This window comes from Eumetopias jubatus, unplaced genomic scaffold, assembly GCF_037043125.1.
Source record: "Eumetopias jubatus isolate StellerSeaLion01/CBP00866 unplaced genomic scaffold, mEumJub1_p1.0 scaffold_11, whole genome shotgun sequence".
Taxonomy (NCBI): domain Eukaryota; kingdom Metazoa; phylum Chordata; class Mammalia; order Carnivora; family Otariidae; genus Eumetopias; species Eumetopias jubatus.
The window spans coordinates 68,545,019-68,569,101 of NW_028274817.1; the positions used below are offsets into that span (position 1 = coordinate 68,545,019).

At 40.4% G+C, this 24,083-nt stretch overlaps 1 protein-coding gene across 2 annotated transcripts in view; it reads left to right on the forward strand.

Annotated features, from left to right (window-relative positions):
• The window catches only part of HDAC8 (histone deacetylase 8), a 215,054-nt gene that overhangs the window by 57,136 nt on the left and 133,835 nt on the right, over nucleotides 1-24,083 (forward strand). For both annotated transcript variants that reach the window (XM_028101510.2, XM_028101511.2), the window contains exons 5-7: nucleotides 2,694-2,806; nucleotides 7,035-7,112; nucleotides 7,710-7,818. In XM_028101510.2, coding sequence (XP_027957311.1) covers nucleotides 2,694-2,806; nucleotides 7,035-7,112; nucleotides 7,710-7,818 — 300 coding nt within the window. The remainder of the gene's footprint in view (nucleotides 1-2,693; nucleotides 2,807-7,034; nucleotides 7,113-7,709; nucleotides 7,819-24,083) is intronic.

Genomic DNA, 24,083 nt, shown 5'->3' on the forward strand with positions numbered 1-24,083 from the left:
GAGAAAACCAAACTCTAGCTCTGCAGCAGCATATAATTTTTGATACTGAAGTTCTTTTTGGAAATCTGATAAATAAGCCCATCAAACCTTAGCCAACTTTGATCTCAACAAATAAAATTCCCTTTCTGTGAACCTTCTGCCATTTTCTAGATGCATACACATCCTTTATAGTACAACTTCTATAAGTGGCCAAAAAGAACATGTTCATTAACAGACCCAAATACATAGAGTTTTTCTCTGTAGCATGTAAAAATAAAGAAGCAAAAGCATATAAACCCAAAATTATGCTTAATAATTAATGCATTCTCTTAGAAATGATACAGGTATCTAATGAATATCCATTAACTCAACTTAATATCAGCCCAAAGTTTTCAGTTACCTAAAGATCTTGTAAATTATCTTCAAGCTGACATACTACAAAACATAATTACTGTTGAAATAAAGTTCGTTAGAATAATGATTAAATTAGGCTAAACAAATTTACATTTGTCATAATTTCAGACATTTAGTAGAAGTAATGTTAGCTCATTTAATTAGTAAACCTGTATAAATTTAGGAAGAATATACTCAAGTAGGATAAAAATCTACATGTATATTATACTTAACACTGATAAATTAGAAAAGACGTAGCCAATTTTAGTAACCAAATTTATTAAATTAGTCTTGTCTGCCAAAGATTTACGTAAATTATGCCAACTTGAATTCTTAAAACATCTGAGTTTCTAAAGGAATATTCTTTTAGTACATTAAAAGTCTTCAAAGTTTAGTTTCCTTATTTTCTGGGAATGTTAGGAATATTCTATTTATCTAAGCACTTATTTCTATACTCCAGTGAGACTAGAGCTCCTTTAAGAACATATTAGGAAAATATTACATGCAAAGGCCTTCCTGAATTACAGAATAATATTAATATTATCTAAGCTATTGTAATAGGGAGGATGATCGTTAACAAATAACATCTCAGAGGAAAGGAAGGGGGCCAGGTTTTTTAGAGGCAGGTATTCTTTATATACCATATTATTTCTGCTTGCCTTGTTTGTTTGTTTTTTGGTTTTGTTTTTCTGTGCTTATGACTTGTCTCTCTTGTAGGCTCTGAGGGGAAAAAGTATGTCCTGCATTGATTTGTATTTCTCCTCCTCCCCCCTCCCTCCTCTTTACTTATTTTTTATTGAAGTATAATTGACATACGGTGTCCTATTGGTTTCAGGTATACATGATAGTGATTCAACATTTCTATGCACTACCAAATGATCCCCACAATAAGTCCGGTTACCATCTCGCACCATACCAAGTTATTACAATATTGTGGACTATATTCCCTATGCTGTACACTCCTCTTTTTGCCTAACACTTAACATCCTGTCTTACCTATCCAAAAGTTATTGATGTTTCTCTTTGTTGTTGTGCTAAGACAGTAGACTGACAAAATGTAAGCCTTTCATGATTCGAAAACAGCATCCAGGAACTTTCAAAACTCTTATTTACAGAGAATTCGTGGGTGGGCCGATCTTTTTCTCATATTGGTTTCTTCCCGGGTGCATATCTAAGGCCAAACTATTTTTTGCTAGATGATCACTGAGTTCACTTTCATAAGAAAAATCAATGCTCAGTGATATTTTTTACCAACTTCCTGCTCGCCAATGTACCTGTCTCGTTGATTCAGCCTGTGAACCAGGGTATTGTTCAGAATATGAAACGTTATTATGGAAGAGATTTCATGAAGAAGTTTATGCATTGTGGACTAGAAAGATCTTACAATCTCATAGTACTGAAGATGCTATTTTAAATGATGCTCATGCTTAGAACTGTTTCAAGTCAAATATCAGGGAGAACTTGGGTAAGAAATGGGCTGGACATTTAAAGTGTCTGTGGAAGCGGAAGAGATTGAAGCATTTAGGATGAGGCCTTAAAAATAAACTATAATACATTTTGATGATAAAGAGTCTCTTTTACATCTACTCAACAAGACTTAATGGCAACTTAATAAAAAGAGTAGGTCCCTCTTAATAGAGGAGTAGGTTAATGTTGACAAGAGGTTAAAGTGACACAGTATCACCAATAGCAAGAAAGTTAAAGGACACCAGTGAAGTCACTGAAGACAAGTTTAGTGAAGGAAACAGTAACTTTAGAGGAGGCTGCTTCAGTCTCTCTTGTAATAATCACATTTACCGAAAGGCAACCACATGCCGCCCAGGAGGTTATGCATTTGTACATTTTACACTCAGCTTTTATGAGCAACAAGTGCAAAAACTTAAAGAAAGAAAGGAACAACTTCTAGGTTATGTCATACGATCAGTACAGAGACTCCAATCTCCATCATCTTCTACATCTGGCTGAGCAAGATGGTCTTCAAGGCCCCTTCTAGATTCTAGGGTACTACAAGTCTTCAAAACCATTCCTGAATCATTAGAGAAAAGCTCTGTTTTGTCCAATTTAGGTAGAACATTCTAAATCTTTGAAAATCTGGGATCATAAATTGGAAAATGTTACCAATTGACCTGAATATGTAGTTTACCAAAACACTCCATCCCCTGATCATTCTGAGCCATTTACTATATAATCTGTGTAGGTAGATTTTTGTTTTTCTTAAAAGAAGGGGGAATTGGAATAGATCTCAAGGGTTAGAGCCTTGGCTGTAAAGACTCCCTTGGATTGCTTTTGGCTGTTGGCTGTAGCAACTTGTTTTCTTACAGAGATGAAGCATCTGGTTTTTGTTATCTCAATGATGCTGTCCTGGGAATATTACGATTGCGACGGAAATTTGACCGTATTCTCTATGTGGATTTGGATCTGCACCATGGAGATGGTAAGCCCTTCACTTTCAAAGGTGCTTTGCTGCTAGGCCAGAAGGTTTTTATCAGTAAAGCTGCTTCTAGGCGACTGGTAAAAGGAGAAATGCCTGTTGCAATTGAAATTCTTCTAGAATCCTCAAGTAAGGTAGAAGAGAGATTCTTCTAAGTGACGTAGTTCCTCCTGTGCTGACCAAGATGCTCTAAAATATCAGGTTCCTGTCATTTCCCCTCCCCTCTCCTCCACCAGCAAAGTTCTCCAGGAGAGAACGATAAGAAGTGGAGATCTTGTCCAGTGCGTCCTCAGCGCTCAGTCACCTCCCTCAGGGCACTTGCATAGGTTCTAAGTGAAATCGGCAGTTACAGCTGACAGCCTCGTTGCTACTCTTAAGATTGAATGAGTGTATAATGGACTAACACTCTGAATTTTTCACCCATAGGGGTACCAACTCATGTAGTGATCAGAATCTGTGCCACTTTCTTTGTATTGCTAAAATATTTAGTGCTGCACAAACTCAGGGCACCTCATGTAACTTTTTCTTTTTTTAAGATTTTATTTTATTTATTTGACAGAGAGAGACACAGCGAGAGAGGGAACACAAGCAGGGGGAGCGGGAGAGGGAGAAGCAGTCTCCCCGCTGAGCAGGGAGCCCGATGTGGGGCTCGATCCCAGGACTCTGGGATCATGACCTGAGCCGAAGGCAGACGCTTAACGACTGAGCCACCCAGGCGCCCCCACCTGGTGTAACTTTTAACAGCAGCAGAATCTTGATTTGCCTCAGGCCATTAATGCCCCCTTAGAGGATTTCACTGGAAGGGTACTACCCAAGCCCTCCTACGTACTCTCCATCTAGAATGTAGAGCTTCAGTGACAGTTACCCACTTGCTGTTTCTTTAATAAATCCTGTGTGTGACACATGTTTCCGATGACCTAGGAACACTTATCCAGTAAAATTAATTAAGGGTAGCCCCTCCTCTCCTCCCCACCAGTGATGGCTGCTTCCCTGTTTCCAGGGATTTGGGGAGACAAACTAACATAATCAAGGCATAAGCGAGGAAAAGAATAGTATATGACAGGGGATAGGATCAGCTCTCCTGCCAAAACAGAAAAAGAAGGAAGAAATTGTGGGGGAGACCTCCCCAAGGAGTTCATCTAGATGGATGCTTCCATGGAATGGTGACAGAAAATTAAAGGTAACGGAGAAAAGAGTTAAAACAACCAATTTACCATTTTGAGAACCACGTCCACTGAGTATCTGAGTCCTCAGCCAACGCGAAACAGCCTTGCTCAAAAACCTTCAGAGGCTCCTTATTGCCTGTAACGACGGTAATATTTGGCCCATGGCTTGTTTTTGTATGGCCAGCAATTTTTTAAGAATTTTTTTTTTTTACATTCTTACAAGGTCATAAAGAAAAAAAATGCAGTAGAAACCATGTAGGCTTGGCAACGCCTAAAATATTTGCCATGTAGCCCCTTGGTCGGCTAACCCTTGGCCTGTAACAGTGGTTCTCAAACTCGCATATGTAGCATGGTGACCCCGGGAAACTTGTTTTAAAATGCAGATTCCTGGGCCATGTCCACCAGATACTCAGATTTAGTAGGGTCCGGTCACGAAACGCAAGAGGCTGCCTTTTAGCTGCAGTCCAGCCAGTCCACAGGCCACACTTTAAAAAAGCAGTGCTCTGCAAGGTCAAGTCCACACTCTTTGCCCTGTCTTTTGAGGCCTGCCTGAAAGAGACCTTGTCTCCTGTCACCAGTCTTCTCGCTCACTACCTGCTGTCCAGGCTACTCGACTCAGTGATCCCCAGACATGTCTCAGTGCTCCCACCATGCCCCCCCCCCCCCGACTTTGCATTACTCTTTCCTAAGTTAGTTTTGCTTTTTCCTCCAAGTTCCCCCCAGGAGCTCAAGTTCCAACAGTAGCACATTTGCCCTAACCACTCCAGCCCAAGTGTTCTCTCCCCTCCTCAAGTCCTGTATTGTTTATATCGCTGACTTGCTACTTAATTATATATTGTCTTGTATTGTTAGTTAACTCTTTAATGTGTCTGTCTTCTCCTCCCATAGAAACTTTCAGTTCCTCCAGAGCAGAGATCAAGTTGTTTACTTCTTTCTGTCCTGCACAATGGCTTGAACAAACAGAACTATGCATATAGCAGTGGTTCAGTAAAATATTTGTTGAATGAATGATTATGAAATTCAAACTGTTAGTCTCAGAGCTCAAGAATAGAATCAACTCTAATTGAACCACGTAAGAATGAAATGACTGTCACCTGAAACCGTTCTTTCCATTTGCAATGTTATTTCTACACCATTTAGAGTTTCCTGTTTTAGCCCAACTTTTATGGTGTGTTTCATTTCAGTTTATTTCCCCCTCTTCAGCACCTCCCTTCCAGTGACCTCTGCCCTGCCTCCAAACTCTTACACATTTGGTTTATTTTAAATCTCCCATGATTCCATAACTAGCATCCTCTGGTGGCTTCACTAGCACTCTTAGCCTGTCCTCACTTTCTTTCACCTCCTTTTGTTTACCTAACCACTGTTCTCTTTCACACTCAGCCCCATACCCTCCACCTATCTGTCTGTGTCCCTTTTTTAAAGTATGATTTGCTAACAATACCTAATGGCATTTCCCACGAGAGGAGATACAAATAGCTGCTAAACATACGATAAGGTCCTCAACACTCTTAACACTCAGAGAAATGCAAACTAAACAAGATCCTTTTTTCTACCTAAGTTTAAAAAGAATAATAACACCCATTGACAGTCAGGGTGAGAGAAAATGGGAACCCTCATACACCACTGATAGAAGGATAAATTGGTACCACCTTTGTGGATCAAGAAATAATCAGGATTTTTATGAATTGTCCTTGTTTATACTTCAGTTTCTAAGTTAAAATGCGATTTTAATATGTTTTGTTTTGTTTTATTTTGTTTACTTAATGCCTTGTGCCTGGAGCCTTTAACTGGTTTTAACTGCCTCCCTAGGGCAAAACATAAGGCTTGGGAAATTCAAACATACCTGTGATACACAAATACAGTTAATATTTTTCTAAGGTCTCTTTTGGCCTCTAATGAAGACTGAAAGCATTAAGTAAACACAGAGACAGTTTCTTTATTTGAAGTATAGAAGAGGATAGTACATGAATTTGCTAATAGTCCTTCCATTTTACAAATGGACTGTCTGAATATAGTATGACAATATGTGATTCTGGGAGGAAAGGTGTGGAGGTGGGCAGTGCATTTTTCTGAAATAAGTAGTGGCTCATAAGAGTTACATCTTCCATCTCCCAGACGTCTATTCATTTTCTGCCTCTGTTCAAGTGGAAAGGAGACACCTTTCTAGAAAAGCACCCCCCCAACCTTCTTTCTTCAAGCTTTAAAACTTTGTTATAAAGGTACTATTAAGGAATGCGCAGGACTGTTAGCCTTCCTTGTTTTGGCGAGAAAGATACACTCTAAGCTGCTTAGACTTTGGGTGAAGGGCGCTTATAACCAAATCTGTATCATAGAGAAGCACTTTATTATTAGGTTTTCACTACATGATGCCTAATGTTTTGCAGAGGATTGCCACATTGTACTTATTTGGGAAAAAAAAAATCCCAAGAATTTAACTAGAACCACTGAAACAAAACAGAACATAAAACTTCCAAGATGGTGCCAGTTCCCTATTGATAATGCTTCGATTCTGAGCTCGAGCCTTCCACACCTTTTAGAAGAGGTTTTTTGTTTTGTTTTGTTTCTTTTTTAAAAAAGATTTTATTTATTAATTTTTGTGAGAGAGAGAGAGAGAGCATGAGCAGGGGGAGGGGCAGAGGGAGAAGCAGACTCCCCGCCGAGCAGGGAGCCCAGTGCGGCGCTCAGTCCCAGGACCCCGGGATCATGACCTGAGCCGAAGGCAGCCGCTTAACCATCTGAGCCCCCCAGGCGTCCTAGAAGAGGTTGTCTAAGGGAGCCTGGACATCCCGTTGCTTGGAAAGGGCAAGTCAAGTTATAACTTGCCATGCATTCGAAAAGGAACCCCAAAACTTCACTTGGGACCAGAGTTCTACCTCATCCTATAACAAAAGAGATCAAAGACTGGAGGGTCTTGTTCCTTTTATTCCTCAGCTTGTTAGCTTTATTATTGCTATCCTCCCTCTTACTTCCCACAGCTGCTTCCTAGCATTTCAGTTGTTGCAAACGGGAGTTGCATATATAAAGTGATTCTTCTGCTGTTTGTTTTTTTTCCCCCCCTCTGGTAGGTGTAGAAGATGCCTTCAGTTTCACCTCCAAAGTCATGACAGTGTCCCTGCACAAATTCTCCCCGGGATTTTTCCCAGGCAAGTAATCTGTGTGCTCAGTGTTACATTTGAAGAAGAAATGCTACAGCTCTTCTATACATCCTTATGTTTCATGTTTGGAGAGTTCCATGCTGTTGGTACTTTATTGGTGCTACTCTGCAACATTTTAACACAGGTCGTTTTGGGTGACAATGATAGGAGGAATGTACTACTGTTTCTCCAGATGACTTTTATGGACTGTCAATAGACAGGTCACTTATACTTCCTGTCCTATCAGATACCCTTTGTAACTCCTAACATCCCGATAAGTGCAATGATATACTAATATTATATCAATCCAAGACATATGGAAAGTCAAGCAAAGGAGTTCACCTTTTTCTGTTCTTTAATTTGATCTAGCCAAGTGGAAACTAAGATTTTTCCATTTTCTTATGGTTTTCCTCTTTCCCCAACATTGTTTACAACAGTTACTTCTCTGTATTATTTTTCTTAATTTCATTCCCTCAGAAATCATCACTAATCCAGGACCGTTCTTCTACTTGACCTTTTACTGTCCTGAACTCCTATCAGAGAATCCTTCGAGTTTTCTAATGCTCGTGTTCTTAAAACTGTTCCTGGTGCTCCTCTCTTTCACAGGAACAGGTGACGTGTCTGATGTTGGCCTAGGGAAGGGACGGTACTACAGTGTAAATGTGCCCATTCAGGACGGCATACAGGATGAGAAGTATTACCACATCTGTGAAAGGTATGGCAGCAACACTGGGCCAGTAACAAGTGGATTGCATTTCTGTAGGATGAAAGGGCCCCCAATCTTAAGAATTCTTGTTTTCAAGGAACAATTTGGAAAAAAAAAAAAAAGAGCCACTGTATACCTATGTAGCTTTTGTACACTGCTCATTATACTTAATTGATCAGGTTGCCATCCCTTGTTTAGGAGAGCTGAGTGTTTGGAACAGAGCCACACTCTTGGTTTGATCTTACCTGCTGTCCCATCCGATTAAGGTCATCCCAAGAGCAGAGCTTCTGAGCTGGCCTGGGTTATCCCTTGTCTGCTACTTTCGTAGCCAAAACCTGCATGCATGTCATTCCATTAGCCTGGAAGGGTTCATTTCCGCTTCCCGTTATGGAGATCTACTTCCGCCCGCTGGTGTAAATATTAGAAAGTTCTTCATTACGAGTTCTGGAGTTCTGTCCTTTGCGTTACAATTGGGGTCAGGAATCTGTTCTTTTTACTGTGGTTAAGGATCAAATTACAACCACTTGTAGGAAGACAGTTTGGTGCCAAGACTACAATGTATAGACCATTGGGGCTGAAAAGCCCTACAGGACGGTGGAGGGGGGGGTAAACTCATATTCATAAAAATTGGCGATTGGTTAGGTACAAATTCGCTGCTGACATCAGCAGTAGAGAAAGTAAGTCCGACTAGAAGTCAGCAAGTCAACATTACTTAAGGTAAGTAATGGGGATGGAGGTGCTTTTGATTCCTAGCCCACTCAGCTCAGATTTCTCCCACCCTCTGGTGGAAACAGGGGCTCCCCAAAAGACCCCACGCTAGACATCATCACCAGCGGTTGTATAAACAAAGCAGAAGTATTAAAAAATAAAAACTTGATGCTTCAAAGGTGCTTCTTAGCTCAAGAGATTTCGCAAGCCAAGTCATCATGCAGCAGCTCTAGCCTCTTCATGGTTTTGATCCATGTCCCCTGGCTACCTCTGTATTGTCAGACTGAAAAGGCCTTTATTTTTGGAGCCTGCCATTGATGGTTTTAATTGCCTTTCTTTGTTCCCCTCAGGCTCTGTTCTGTCCTTCTTGAGATGTGCAGATCAGAGCTGCTTATGTAACTTTACCAATGAAGATATCCTGTGGTTCTGTGTAAAAGGAGAATTATTTTGTTTTTCTTTTAATCCCCTTCTCGAGAGTGCTCAACATTTTGCTGTCCTTTTTTTTTCTTTTTTTCTTTTCTTTTTTTTTTTTTTTTTTTTTTTTTTTTTACCATAGCAAGAAACTCGGTTTTTCTCTTCAGTGCTCTGTCCACAGGGTTTCCTAGAGCTTGCTTTTTCCTGGGCCTTAATTGAAAAGTCAGCACCCATCATCCTGCAGGGAGAGTTTGTAGTATCTGGCCTTCCCTAAATAAATTACCTTACACATGCCCCTATTGAAGCCCATCTGCCAATCATAAAACCTCTTGAGATCTACCTTTATCCCCCATCATTTTGGCATTTCACTGACGAGAAAAGCTGAGTATTCTCTGCCGACCTGGGGAGTGCCCACTCCCAAGGAAATCTACTACTCACCCTCCTTCCATGAGCATAATGTCTGTTTCTCCTTTATATTTTCCCCCTTGTGTCTCTCTAAACCAGTTCCTACTACAGGACAAAAAAAATGTTTATCCCATAGTAATTCCTGTTTCAATATAGATTCAGTATCAGACTTAATTAGAATTGTTTAAAAAGTGAATTTAGTGGACACCTGGGTGGCTCAGTTGGTTGGGCGTCTACCTTCAGCTCAGGTCATCCCAGGGGCCTGGGATGGAGCCCCGCATCAGGTTCCCTGCTCGGTGGGGAGCCTGCTTCTTCCTCTCCCTCTACCATTCCCTCCACTTGTGCTCTCTGGCTGTCTCTCTCTCTGTCAAATAAATAAATAAAATCTTTTTAAAAATAAGTAATAAATAAAAAGTGAATTTAGCCCCAAAGAAAAGATCCACAGGCGATCACATATGATTTCCCTTTACAGAAATCATGTTGCTGCCCCCACCCTAATGTACAGGAGGCCAGCACTGATTAAAGATTCTCCCAGCTTGCTTACTAAAGTACCAGACACTTATCACCTTATAGTTCCCAGGGCCCCTTTTGCCTCATGGAGGCACACCACCAATCTACACAGTGATCATCCAGAATAACAGGTTCCGGGTTTTCATTAGAGGTACAGTAATTGTCCCCTTTGATTTCTTTCAGAAGTCAGGTCTGGTCAAGGTGTTATGTGAAGGCACTTCTGATTCCAAGGGTGCCAGGAAGGCTTCCTGACCCAAACATCTCTCCCATCTGTTGCCTGAAATTCCTTTAACAGGAAATACACTTTTATTCTACAATGAGAAATAGGTTTTAAAGTGGAATTTTGCCACAACCCCTCCTCCTAACTTTCACTCTGCCAGAGATGTATGCTTTCTCCATAGCAAGTTTTGAAAGGGTTAGAGCACGAGCACCCTGAGCATTCAGAGGATCAAGAATTGGGTTAGTGGAGCAGTAGAGGGAAAGAGGCACAAAAAACCAAAACAATCTTTGCCAACTAAATAGTTCTGCAGAGGTTCAGCCCTGGTAACTATATCACTTAGTTCCAGTCATTATGTTTTTGACTGCTTGTAGTTTGTTGCTGGGAAGCAGAGTCTGTTGCCCATTTTCCATTATGACCGCTGACCCATCTGCCTACCTCAAAAGATATAGTCAACATAGGAATGGCTTACTCATGTAAAAAAGTCATGCAGTGTATCTGCTATCTCCTTTTAATCCTTCATGTTCCATGAGCCCATTGATTTTCTGGCTTGCTCCTTACCTGTGATAAATAAAAGATCTCTTATTACTGGTTCACTTAAAAGATGCTCTAATTTTCATTTGCCACTCAATTTCTAGTTTGCTCCTGAACTGCCTCTCCCTGTGGGATTCATGAGTCCTTTTTCCTTTACTATCCTTTCTTCCTGTATGGCTTTTTCCTCTGCTATAGCATTTTTGACTTTGCCAGCTAGTCTGACTTAATGATTTCATCTTAAGATTGAGCACACCCTCTTTTTTTTTTTAAAGATTTTATTTATTTGAGAGAGAGAGAGAGAGAGGGAGAGAGCACAAGCGGGAGGAGGGGCAGAGGGAGAAAGAGAAGCAGATTCCCCTCTGAGTGGGGAGCCCGCCATGGGGCTCAATCCCAGGACCCCAGGATCATGACCTTAGCCAAAGGCAGACGCTTAACTGACTGAGTCACCCAGGCACCCCGAGCACACCCTCTTAATTTAAGAAAAAAAGGGGGGGGGCTTAGGGTTTCTTTCTTTTTTTTTTAATAGACTAGATAAGGAATCTACATAGACATTTTCAGCACCAAAAGACCTTGGGTTCCATCTTATATACAAGATAATCTCAGTCAGAGATACCTAGGTCATTCAATACTCATTTGGAAGGGCAAGGGTCACTGATTCCCAAAAGCTTCCCATAATTTTCATGGGAGCTACTAGAGTTGGTATTATAAGTAGAACCCTGTTTTAACTAGCATAAAGCAATATCAACATCATTCTTGTAAGCACATCTCCTCCTTCAAATAGAAGCTGTGGGCCCAGTAGAGAGACGATGGTTATAATCTTGATTTACATGAAAGCCCACTCCCCCTCCTTGGCCACATGAGCACATACACACAAAGTTTGCTGGAAGAGGAAGGCTGTTTTGCCAAAGGGAGGGTTTTGCTGGTTTCCAAGCTATGTCATCTGAAAGAGGAAATACTGCTCTGCCTATGTTTAACTTGTTCTTGCTCTCGAACTGCATCTGAATGCAATGAGATAGTCTTAATAATGTTTAAGCTATTACCTAAAACATTGCGTTGATGACTTTGGGAGCATTTATAGTTAAAGACTATGGGACAGAAGGACAGTGACACGTACTTCCTTGCTGTGGGTTCAAGAGAGGTTTTGATAAATGGTAGGGTACTGCTCTGAAACCTCAAATCTTGCAAAATGACCAAACCACTTGCCCACTGTGAACTGTTATGATATATGTGTAGTTTGGAAGAAGAAATTCAGGGTTGTACTTAAACTTCTTAGTTTTTATCCTACCTATCATTTTATACCCCTAACAGCCAAAAAAACAGCCTTAACTAAATATCCAATTACTATGTACCTCATAGGAAAGCTATATATATATATATAGTATGTGTATGGATACAAAATATATTGAAGTTGACAGTTCAACATTTTGGAAAAATCACCCTCACATTTTATTAAGAATATTCAACTATTAACTTGGTGAGATAATTAAGTACAGACACTGCATAAATATTTCACCAAAAGAAAAACACTTGTTAAACAAACTTCACAATGAACAGGACTAATGAAAGGCTCTATTAAACAGGACTTTTCATGCAGTAGCAGTCTTTATATCCACATATGCAAAACTTTGCTCGTAAGAGCTATCAACCCAACCAAGGAAATAATCTCATTCTGCTGAACTAGGGTTCCTCATAGTAGTTTATTAAAGTAAAAATCTACCTGTATTCAGTCCTTGGCCTATTTACCTTGAGTCCTGTGGCTTATTTTCTGTAGCTCAAAATTGAAAGAAACCTTTCTTACCCCTCAAAGACCACTGACCTAAAGAAAAATTTAAAGATCCCAGGAGTGGAAAAAAAAAAAAAAACTTCGTATTTTTGCCTCCTTTCTTTTATGAGAGAAATATTATACTGCTCTATTGTAAATAATTTTTTATACCTCTTCAACTGCTAACTGCAAATGTTAATTGTCCTGTGCATGGGCTAACCAGACTAGACTACCCAGAAAGAACTTGTTCTCTAGGGCAACAGCAAGCTCATTAAAGGAAGAGCTCATTTAAGCTGAAGATTTTTTTTTTTTAAGATTTTATTTTTTTTATTTATTTCACAGAGATAAAGAAGAGAGCACAAGTAGGCAGAGTGGCAGGCAGAGGGAGAGGGAGAAGCAGGCTCCCCACTGAGCAGGGAGCCCGATACAGGGCTCTATCCCAGGACCCTGGGATCATGACCTGAGCTGAAGTCAGACGCCTAACTGACTGAGCCACCCAGGCGTCCCTAAGCCTAAGTTTTTATTCCTTTGGGGAATTCCTTTTGTCCATCTATACTGAGCTCCATGGCTATCCAACAAGGAAGAGAAAAAAGCATCACTAATACTTAATATAATGTCTCAGTAGTTTATGTTTATTGTGTGAGCCACAATTCACCTCTCTGAAGCCACTCTGACCTCCCTACGAAATAACTGAGCACCTCAAGTCATCTTATAAGATTTTTAAAACATTAAAAAAATAAAGTGGGGGAGCTACCATGCAAGTAGGGGATTTGTGTATGTTTAAGTATAATAACACAGTTTTATTCATTCATTCAGCAAATATCTATTGAGCATCTGCTTTATGCTGGCACCATATCTAGGTACTGACGGTGGTGAACAAGACGGATTAGGCTCCCACCCTGGAGCTTAGCTCCAAGGGAGCACTTGCCTATGTCAGGAATTGCACGAAACATTTATTTGATCCTTCTCATTTGATCCTTATAGCAACATATAATCTACAGTGCCTACAAAGGTAGGTGTTCTGATTCCCATCTTACAAATGAGAAAACTAGAGCTTAGAAAAATTGATTTGCTTCAGGTCACACAACCAGTAAGTGGTGAAGCCAGAGTTTAAATCCACATCTGTCTGCCTGTTAACCATCAAGCTACCACATCCCCGAAGTGTCACCTAGAAGTAAGAATTTTTTTTCACAAAGCAAAAATACCATCCCCAAGACTTCTTGGAAAATTTTATCTCAGGGAATTACAGAAAACCCCTTTAAAAAGAAACCATTTAAGTTTATGCATATGAGCCACATGATTTGTAGTATACATAATTCGTCACGTTTATGTTCATCAAAGTGCAACTTGGGTTTTTTGGGGGAAAATAGAATCTCCTAATCCTGAGGTATTCATTTGTAATTTTATGGATAGAAAACAAGAATAACTATTGCCAGATTTTACTTCTTGGGTTTTAAATTCCTAATTAAAGTTTGGAAACATGGAGATTCTGTAAATCTGCTTTTTCCTTTATTTTCAGTGGAGAAAATCCTGACTTTCTGCTTTAGAAAGTAAATAGTGTCACATGTCATTTTATAGAGGTCTTCTTGTGGAATTATATCTGTTTCACGTGTGTTTTTTTAATTGGTATTGCTAAAGATTTTTAACATTATGCATTTTTGCAACTGTAGGCATAATTTATATCATCTCTTGGTCCTGGCAGAAGGCCATATCTACGTGTAGGGTAGAGATTCTTCATCCATGCTATCAGCCGTTCATCCAATACCAATGGAATAAAATGAGAACCAAGAGACATCGCTAAAGGACATTTAAGTGAAATGTTTCCATTCACTATTGACTTTTAATGTTAATATTTAAAGAAGAGATGTTTTAATGATGATAGGTTTTTCTTTCATTGTAATGATAAATCATCTAGAATTTATCTTCCACTTGGGACTCCAAACTCCTTATCATTCAATTTTACAATCAGGTAGGTAGATTCTCAGTGAAAGAGAACCCAACAATTATAGCCTACTGCTCTGGGCGTGGTGATGTGGCAAAAGCTATACAAGTACGTGTTCATACATAAATATTTTAAGCAATACAAATATTTTGAAATTCTCTTTCAATTGATGAGAAGGGAAGAATCCTCTAGAAATCTGCATTTGAGAACAGATATTCAGATAGCCTTACTTACATTTTTATCACAATCTGAGAGCTGGTAAAAATTCTTTACAAAATTTTTCTCCCCCTCTTCAGTTGGGTCATGGCTTCACCACCCTTATCCCTAGCTCACTTTGGCCCAGTGATAAAGGCAACAGAATCTGCTACTTCATTTTCTAAGCCTTACACTTTGATCTCAGCCCTCTATGAGTAAGTTATTTGCATTAAACGCTTTTGTTCTATTTGGTAAACTTCTATCCTGCCTCTACATGTGGTATGGCAGATGTAAAATTGCCTATTGTTTCTGGAAGATGGATGACTCAGACACTAATTAAATTTGCTATTAACGTTAGCCACGGGTGAAAATGAGGCCAAAATGGGCCATTCGTTTATTGTTCCTAGTTGGATGTGTCTTTTAAGATATTACATTCAAAAGATATCAAGGGCCTATGAATATAGGATAATTTGGAGGGAGGATACTGACCTCAATTATCTAAATTGTCCTGTACCCTCTGTCAGTGAGCTCACCCTGCCTGTCCCCAGTACTTAGTTAGGGTTGCAGTGGAGAACTGTTTTTTTTTTTCCCTCTCTGATCCTTTGAGCTTTAAATCCAGGCGCTTAAGGGCACCTTGGTGGCTCATTTAAGCGTCTGCCTTTGGCTCAGGCCATGATCCCAGGGTCCTGGGATCGAGCCCCGCATCGGGCTCCTTGCTCCACGGGAAGCCTGCTTCTCCCTCTCCCACTCCCTCTGCTTGTGTTCCCTCTCTCGCTGTGTCTCTCTCCGTCAAATAAATAAATAAAATCTTTTGAAAAATAAATAAATCAATCCAGGTGGTTAGAGGGACAGTTCTTATATTCTTCTCCTCTCCCTCTTGGCCAGTATCTTTCATGACCAAGAGTTCCTAAACTCCTGCACCAAGTAGCCCTGACACCATGACAGCCCCCTACTCCAGCAGTCTTCACAGGTGATATTTTTTTCATTTAAGTCAAGGAGGCCAATCTGGAATTCTGTGGGTTTGTTCTGCCAGTCCGGTGTGCACCTTTCCTTCTCTCTTTTTAGTGCTGAATGATCCCTATGCCCTGGAGAAAGTGACCTGATTCTTCCACAGCAGTTTAATAGGTTCTGATGCTAGAACATGCTCTGAAACTATCCAGAGACAGGAAGACCATGCTCATAAATGGAAATCTTGGGAATTATACCCTTTCGTGCAGGGCTGCTCTGAAAAGAATTCTAAAATTGACCATATCTGTACTTGATAGAATGTTCTGACATCAAACTCCTATTACCCCTGTCAGCTGCTGTCCACGATGTACCCTCTACCCCCATCCCAAGTCTCCCCCACTCTGATGTTTTCACTGCTCTGTCCCTTCAGTCAAGCCAAGAAAAACTACCCTTTAGGCTTAGCTTTCACATGTTATAGCTTTGCATGACCGCACCTGACACTGCTGTTCCACCCAGCAGCTGCCAGCACTGATGAGCTGCCTCAGTGTATTCTGTTGACATGGACCGTACAGAGATTAAGTCAGGTCTGGTGTCCCCCACCTGACAAAAAGGCCCGATACTAAGTTGGGCTGAGCTCTGCTCTCTGTGCACTGTTACCCACTGCACTATCAGGAAGGAGGCATACCCACTGGTCTCTAAAGAAGGACCAAAGAACAGACCCCTATGACCTAGCAATTGCACTCCTGGGTATTTACCCCAAAGACACAGATGTAGTGAAAAGAAGGGCCATATGCACCCCAGTGTTCATAGCAGCAGTGTCCTCAATAGCCAAACTGTGGAAAGAGCCGAGAGGCCCTTCAACAGATGAATGGATAAAGAAGATGTGGTCCATATATACAATGGAATATTACTCAGCCATCAGAAAGGATGAATACCCAACTTTTACATCAACATGGATGGGACTGGAGGAGATTATGCTAAGTGAAATGAGTCAAGCAGAGAAAGTCAATTATCGTATGGTTTCACTTATTTGTGGAACATTAGGAATAACGTGGAGGACATTAGGAGAAGGAAGGGAAAAATGAAGCGGGGGGAATTGGAGGGAGAGACGAACCATGAGAGACTATGGACTCTGAGAAACAAACAGGGTTTTAGAGGGGAGGGGGTGGGGGGATGGGTTAGCCCAGTGATGGATATTAAGGAGGGCACGTATTGCATGGAGCACTGGGTGTTATACGAAAACAATGGATCGTGGATCACTACATCAAAAACTAATGATGTATTGTATGGTGACTAACATAACATAATAAAATTTAAAAAAAGAAAGAAAGAAAGAAAGAAAAAACCATACTGAACAAGCAGCCATTGAGTTAGCAAGTGAAAGGGTACGTGTGTGTGTGTGCACGCGCCAGGCACTAAAGGCAACGTGTTTGCCTAGAGACTATGCAAGTGCCGCTGAGGAGTGAGCCAGAGGGAAAGGGGTTTATGTGTGTCCACTCCAAGCAGAAGAATCCCAAAGAGAAAGGCAAGGGATGTAGCAGTAGGGGTGGGGGGACAGCTTAAATATATTAGGAATGAAAGTAGAAAAATATCTCTCCCATTTAAATATAGGCAAGCCTCAGTAACTCGGCCTAATGAGAGGAAAGTCAGTCTGAATCATGGAATATTTTTAAATGCATTTTTATTACTTTCAAGCACTGGACATGCTAGTAATTCAGCCTAGACTAACAGCATCATACAGCACCTCGGGGAAGGAGCTTTAAGAATCATTGGTAATTAGCATATCAATTATTTGTATGTAAGTGGATGTGCACAAAGTGCACAAAAAGTTTATTCTCCTAAGTAGGACAAACATTCCCCAGTGCAATCCTGTTTACACTATTAATTTGCTTAGCCAGCCCTTTTTGTGCCAAGATAGATGTATGTAAGACATGCTTATTTCCTCAGGGAAGAATGAATCGCTTCCCTGTGTTTAGTCCAGTAACTAAGAAGCGGAGCGCCACTTGATTGGTTTGGGATTTCCAGGGTATGGAGTTTTGAATTTGCATACAGACTAGAGAGATTTCATATGGAGAAGATCTGGCGGCCATTGCCAGAGACCCAGTTTCCCCATCTGGATTTCATTGAAGTGATCTGGATTTCATCAAGCAACAGGACACTGATCCTAAATGATCCACCAGACACTCCAACATAGGCATGTTTAAAATACATCCTGCCCCAGAAAAATAACTGTTAAAATATGATGAGTTGGAGTTATTCTATGTGCAGTGCTTAAAAGTCATAAAAACGCATTTCTTTTTAAGTCCCACAAAAACCATGCAATATCAAGTTAATGATGAAAATCAATCCCCAAACTCTTTCTTACACACCTCATTGTGTGACGGCATTGCAGAAATTTCCAGTCATCTGGGAAATGATACTGTATTTTGATGAGCTGCACCAGGTGCTAACTATATGGCAGGATTTTGTCTTTGAATCTTAGGGAGGCCCTCCTTAGTAAAGAAGAGTGAGGGAAGAGCTAGGGGCATGTTTATTGTTAACAAATCATTATTTTCTACCTAAGACTTGAAAATCAGAGCAATCGAATTGAAAAAGAAGTATCACGTATATAGGGAGGATAAAAAATATGATTAGGAAATGAGAAACAGAGATACGGGCCTATATTTCTACCTGTACGTATTCAAGTACGCTCTAGGTAAATTGTAAAGTTTGCAAGGCTTAGAGAGAGTAAAAACTGAGCACAGAGAGCGTAAGCACCAGCAGTAAATATACACACAAATGTTGCAACTACAGTTTGGAATGATTCCAGCTCTCTCCTTTCCCCCAAGGGCATCACTATCCAGGGTCTGCAAAGGCCAAATAGCTGTTTGGCTTCCAATCTGATTTTTTGCCCAAGAAATCAGAGAAGTCGGTTTCGATGTTAATAATATATTCTCCCAACCTCTATCTAACAGAAAGGCATTTGTGTTTCTGCCCCTTCTTAAAGTGAATTTTGTGTTTGGTGAAAGGTAGTAGATTGGCAGCACTGGGAAAGGAATTACTGTATTCCCAGAACAGGTATAACCAGGCAGTGACACTATGAAGTTGCTCTCTGCCTTTGGGGAACATTAGAGTACTATTTGGGAAGTCACTGCTATGGTGTGCTGTGTTGAACTCAACAGTATCATAGTGGGCTGAAAGAATTAGCATAGCACTCAAAGGGCCTGACTTCAGGCCATTCATTTACTCATTCAACATTAGGGAGTGCTTATAATGGGCCTGGTGCTGGGAGAGGACTTTTGTAAATGTTCTATCATTTAATCCTCACAATAACCCTGGGAGGGAGATAATACTCTTCTTGGTTTTACAGAGAAGGAAACTGAGGTTCAGAGAAGTGAAGTGATTTGTCCAAGTTGCTGTTGTAAGCACTTTGAGCCCAAGTGCAGTGTTCTCCCTGAACCCTGTGCTGTGGAGGCTGCCTAGAGGATGGATGAGACCTATACCCAAATAATGTGACATAGAGCTGAATGCAGACTACGCTATATGAGTGGTCTTGGTGGTTACAGAGCAGTGACATGTCCTACCTGAAAGGAAATAAAGAGCTGATTAGTATACATCTAGCCTTAGGATTCATATTCTTTAAGTCTTCCATTTCGGTTTTGTTTGAGTTCTTTTTTTGTTTGTTTGTTTATTTGTTCCAGCTTAGCTCTCCAAACCAGCCTACCTCTTCCCCCTGCCCAATAATACACACTCTGTTTGCTAGGGCCTCTGGCCTTTCAGAATGAGAGGAGCTAAAGAGCGCTAGGTTTGAGTGAAAAGAGCACTGGATTCGAATTAGAATTAGTGTTCTAATTCTAACTCTGACGATTCACTCTCGGCCACTGGTAAGGTCCTTTAATTCTGAATGACTCACTTTCTCCTGTGAGAATGAGAATGGTTTATTTCAAAGAGGTAAAGAGATTAAGTAATAATAAACTAAAAATAGTGCACAGCCCTTTCTGTTGCCAAGATGACATATGATTGATGAGTAGAATTACTACAAGGCATGTAGTAAAGAAAGAAATGCCAATTAGAATTCATGTTTCTATATAATAGACTAAGCAATGAGAGAAGAGATGCCCATGTAAAATGTTAAGAAACTGCGTGTTGAAAATTAAAACAGCCAAAGGGATGTAAGGATTGATTGTTTGTTGGGGGTAGTAGTTAGGGGTTTCGGGGCTTGAGGTTTGTTTTATATTGTGACTTCGGGTTTTTTGTTTTGCTTGTTTGTACTAAAGATGTTAATGAAACCAGCACAGCTTGTCTGATGCTAAAAGCAGAAAGAAACTTAATAGGGAATTAGATATCCTCTGGATATGGCCAAGGGGTACCCATGGCCCCAAACAAAATGACACATCATCCTCATTGCAGGGAGCCCCCAACCCCAATTCTCTGCATCCCTGAACCGTTTGTAAAAAATATTCAGGAATCACTGAGGCATTTACCATATGCTGCATCCCCTGGCACGTTGAGTTTTTGCAGAATGAGTCAGCAGTACCTGAGTTGAGATAGGATTGAGGGAATTTAGAGAAAACATGCCTGTGCAAAGTTGAAGAGCTCCCATTTGGGACTTGATTAGTGATACTTTGGGTCCTTAACACAGTCCCTCTCTGAGTCCCATCCAATGCAATTGATTTAAAATTTATATTATAGAAAAGGTTTCGCTGCTGGCAATAACTTCGCTCAGGCTGATTTTGGGAGTGAACAGCATTAGTAACAAATATTTCTCTCTTCTCTCCCTCTGCATTCTACCCTTTTTGGTTTTCCAACTTTGAATTCCTCCTTTTTAAATCTCTCTTGGGGCGCCTACGTGGCTCAGATGGTTAAGCGTCTGCCTTCAGCTCAGGTCATGATCCCAGGGTCCTGGGATCCAGCCCCACATCGGGCTCCTGGATCAGCAGGGAGCCTGCTTCTCCCTCTGCCTCTCTCCCTGCTCATGCTCTCTCTCTCTCTGTATCTCTGTGTCTCAAATGAATAAATAAAATCTTTTTTTAAAAAAAAACTCTCTTGAGGAAGTCTCTAGAAGATGCTGAGAGTGTGCTTGTTGGAAAACATAAAGATGGTAAGACTGGTCTAGGCTGGTTTGCAAGTTAGAAAGTCAGGAGATGTGGGCTCCTGGGTGGTTGAGTCGGTTAAGCGTCTGCCTTCGGCTCTGGTCATGGTCCCGGGGTCCTGGGATTGAGTCCCACATCGAGTCCCACATCGGGCTTCCGGCTCTGCAGGAAGCCTGCTTCTCCCTCTCCCACTCCCCTTGCTTGTGTTCCCTCTCTCGCTGTGTCTCTCTCTGTCAAATAAATAAAATCTTTAAAAAATTTTTAAAAAAAGAAAGGAGATGAGCCTGCCCCATCAGAGGTCTGGCTAGAATGACAAATTTGGATTACCTGATCCTACCATCAGCATTGATTACGGGTAACTTAACACCATCTGTTTGACATCCCATTGCCCCGAGTTGAATCTTTTAGGACTTTAAGTATTTAAAAACAAACAAACCAAACCAAACCAGGTTCTGCCCCTGGTAGAGGTAAAGTGGCACAAGTGAATGACCTCAAGGGCACACCATAGACAACTGTGGTCTACCCTGATAGACTAAGAGAAAGGAGGATAATTCTACAGTTTGGTTCTTGGGCTTTTCCTTTTATCTGAAAACATCATTAATGTCATCACCCCTGGCTTTTATCCTCCTCAGGCACCCACAGCCTTCCTCAAATCAGTGCCTGTAGAAACAACTGCCACAGCTCCTCTTCCTCATTTACATAGCCTTATCTGAAAACCAGACTCCCGAATACTGAAGGATTAGGTTTCTCATCAAGAAACTGCTTTTCAAATGAATATCATGTGTGTTTTAGGGAAGTTACTAATGTAGTGTAATGAGATGCCTGTCCGTCCTCCCCACCCCCCCCACCCTGCCTCCCTTCTGGGGAAGAGATTTTAGACTTTTCCAAAACCTAAAATTAATAACTTGCAGGGTAGCAAACAGTACTGTTAACAGTGGTTAGGGAAACTTTCCCAAAAGCAATCTAGAGTGATAGTTTATTCATTTACTCACTTAATGATTATTTATTAAATGCCTACTATGTTTAAGGTATTGATTCTACCTGCAAGGAAGTTAATGGAAATTTTGACATTATAGATACATAAAGGAATATACATATGTATTCATAATCAAACAGTTAAATAAAACGTAGAAAGTTATAAGAACCGTCAAAAATAAAATGCTATTGCTACTCAAAGGGAGAAAATACTTCAGAAAAAGACTTAATTGAGGAGGTAACATTTGATCTGGGCTCTAAAGGGTAGCTAATTATCTTTACAAAGTGTGAATATGTATGTGTTTATGAAATCTGGGTCAAATTTAAATAGACAGATTATAGGGAGGGAAGGATCTTCTACACAGAAGATACAGAAAGATCAAAGTCAGGAGAGGCTGACCTATGTACAAAGAACATTGGTTTAGTTTGGCTGGACTGTAAAGTACACGAGAGGGACAAGTTGCAAAGAAGATTGGAAAAGTGGGCGGGACTCACATCATGAAAGAGCTGGAATTCTTAGCTATGAAAATTCGTACCGTATTCTGTAAGCATTTGGGGAGCTGCTGAAGATTATAGAATGAGGGAATAATATGATCAGAGCTTGCTCAGCAAGATTAACACTCAACAAAATAATAATGCTGTGACTGCTACTGCTGTTATACAGAATAATGTGTGTGAAGTGCCTGGCACAAGTACCTGATGGGTAGCACCTCAGTAAGTCATGGAAGCAGGTGCACTGTAGTAGTTTAGAGCATGGACTCTGGTGCCGGGATGCCTGGGTTCAAACCCCAGCTCTGTCACTTAATAGCTGCGTATCTTGCACAGATTTCTTAACCCTTCTGTGCTGCTGTTTCCCCATCTATAAAACAGAATTAAAAACAATACCTATCTAATAAATTGTTAAGAGAGTCAAATGAGCTAATACATATAAAGTACATAGAACAGTGCTATGTTTTGACTAAAGTGCTCAGTAAATGTTAGCTGCTATTATTATCAGTGTTTATCCATGAAGGAGATGGAATGTGAGCTAGCCTTTAAAGAGTAAATATGATATATATGTGTAGAAAGGTGACTTGCAGGCACACGGAAGTTTATGACAAAAAGCATACTTTCTGGGCAAGGTGACTGAGGTAAACCATGGACAGTTTAGTTTGCTTACAGAATAATGTGGGCTAAGGGGTTATTGGAAAATAAGATAAAAAGGTAGGCTGGAATCAGATCATGAAGGACTTTAAATTTGAGGCTAAGAATTTTAAGCATTATCTATAGACAATACAGGGACGTTGAAGGGTTTTGTGTAAGGAAGTGACTTGATCAAAATAACCCCTAAGGAAAATTAATCTGATGGTAGTTAGAGTGTGTGCATGATGGATTGGAGAGGTAAGAGACTTGAGACAGGAAAATTAATTGGGAAGCTATTGATGTAATCCACAAAGGAGGTCATAAGGGCTAGTACTGCCGTGGGAGTGGAGCGGAAGGAATGGGAGAAAGATTGGTGCAAGACTGGTAACTGAAGAGGAGCAGGGAAAGGGAGGAATCACAAAGAGCCTCAGGGTTTTGAATATGGGTGACTGAAAGGATGGGGTATCATTAGCAGAGACAAGGAATGGAGAAGTCACAGCTGACATTGTAGAGATTGCCAGGCTGATCCTAAAACTTATATGAAAATTCAACCCAGAATGGTTACAACAATCTTGAAAAAGAAGAACAAGGCTGGAAGACATAAACTTCCCAACTTCAAAACTTACTAGAAAGCTACTATAATCAAGACAGTGTGGTGCTGGCATGAGGTTAGACATATAGAGTAACGGAATGTAGTTCAGAGTCGAGAAATCTGTACAGTCAATGTTACCCATTTGGATTTTACCGGAAGAGTGCCAAGACAATCAAATGGGGAAGAAGAGCCTTTTCAATAAATGGTGCCGGGACAACTGGATATCAACATGCAAAAGAATGAATCTAGACTTTTACCTCACACCATATACAAAACTTATGTCCAAATAGTCTGAATGACAGAAATAAAACTACAAAATTCTTAGAAGAAAACGTGGGTGTAAATATTCATAACCTTAAATTAGAAAATGTTCTCTTAGATATAATACCCAAAAGCACAAGTAACCAAAGAAAAAAATAGATAAACTGGATTTCATCAAAATAAAAAAACTTTTGTGCTTCAAAGGATACTACCAAGAAAATGAAAGACAACCCATAGAATGGGAGAAAAATTTTGCAAATCACATATCTGATAAGAGACTTGTATTTAGAATATACAAATACTTACAACTCAATATTAAGAAGACAAATGGCCTGATTTAAAAATGAGCAAAGGGGGTGCCTGGGTGGCTCAGTCGTTAAGCATCTGCCTTCAGCTCAGGCCATGATCCCAGGGTCCTGGGATCGAGCCCCACATCGGGCTCCCTGCTCTGCGGGAAGCCTGCTTCTCCCTCTCCCACTCCCCCTGCTTGTGTTCCCTCTCTCACTGTGTCTGTCTCTGTCAGATAAATAAATAAAATCTTTTAATAAATAAATAATAAAAATGAGCAAAGGACTTGCATAGGCATTGCTCTAAAGAAGATATACAAATGGGGACAC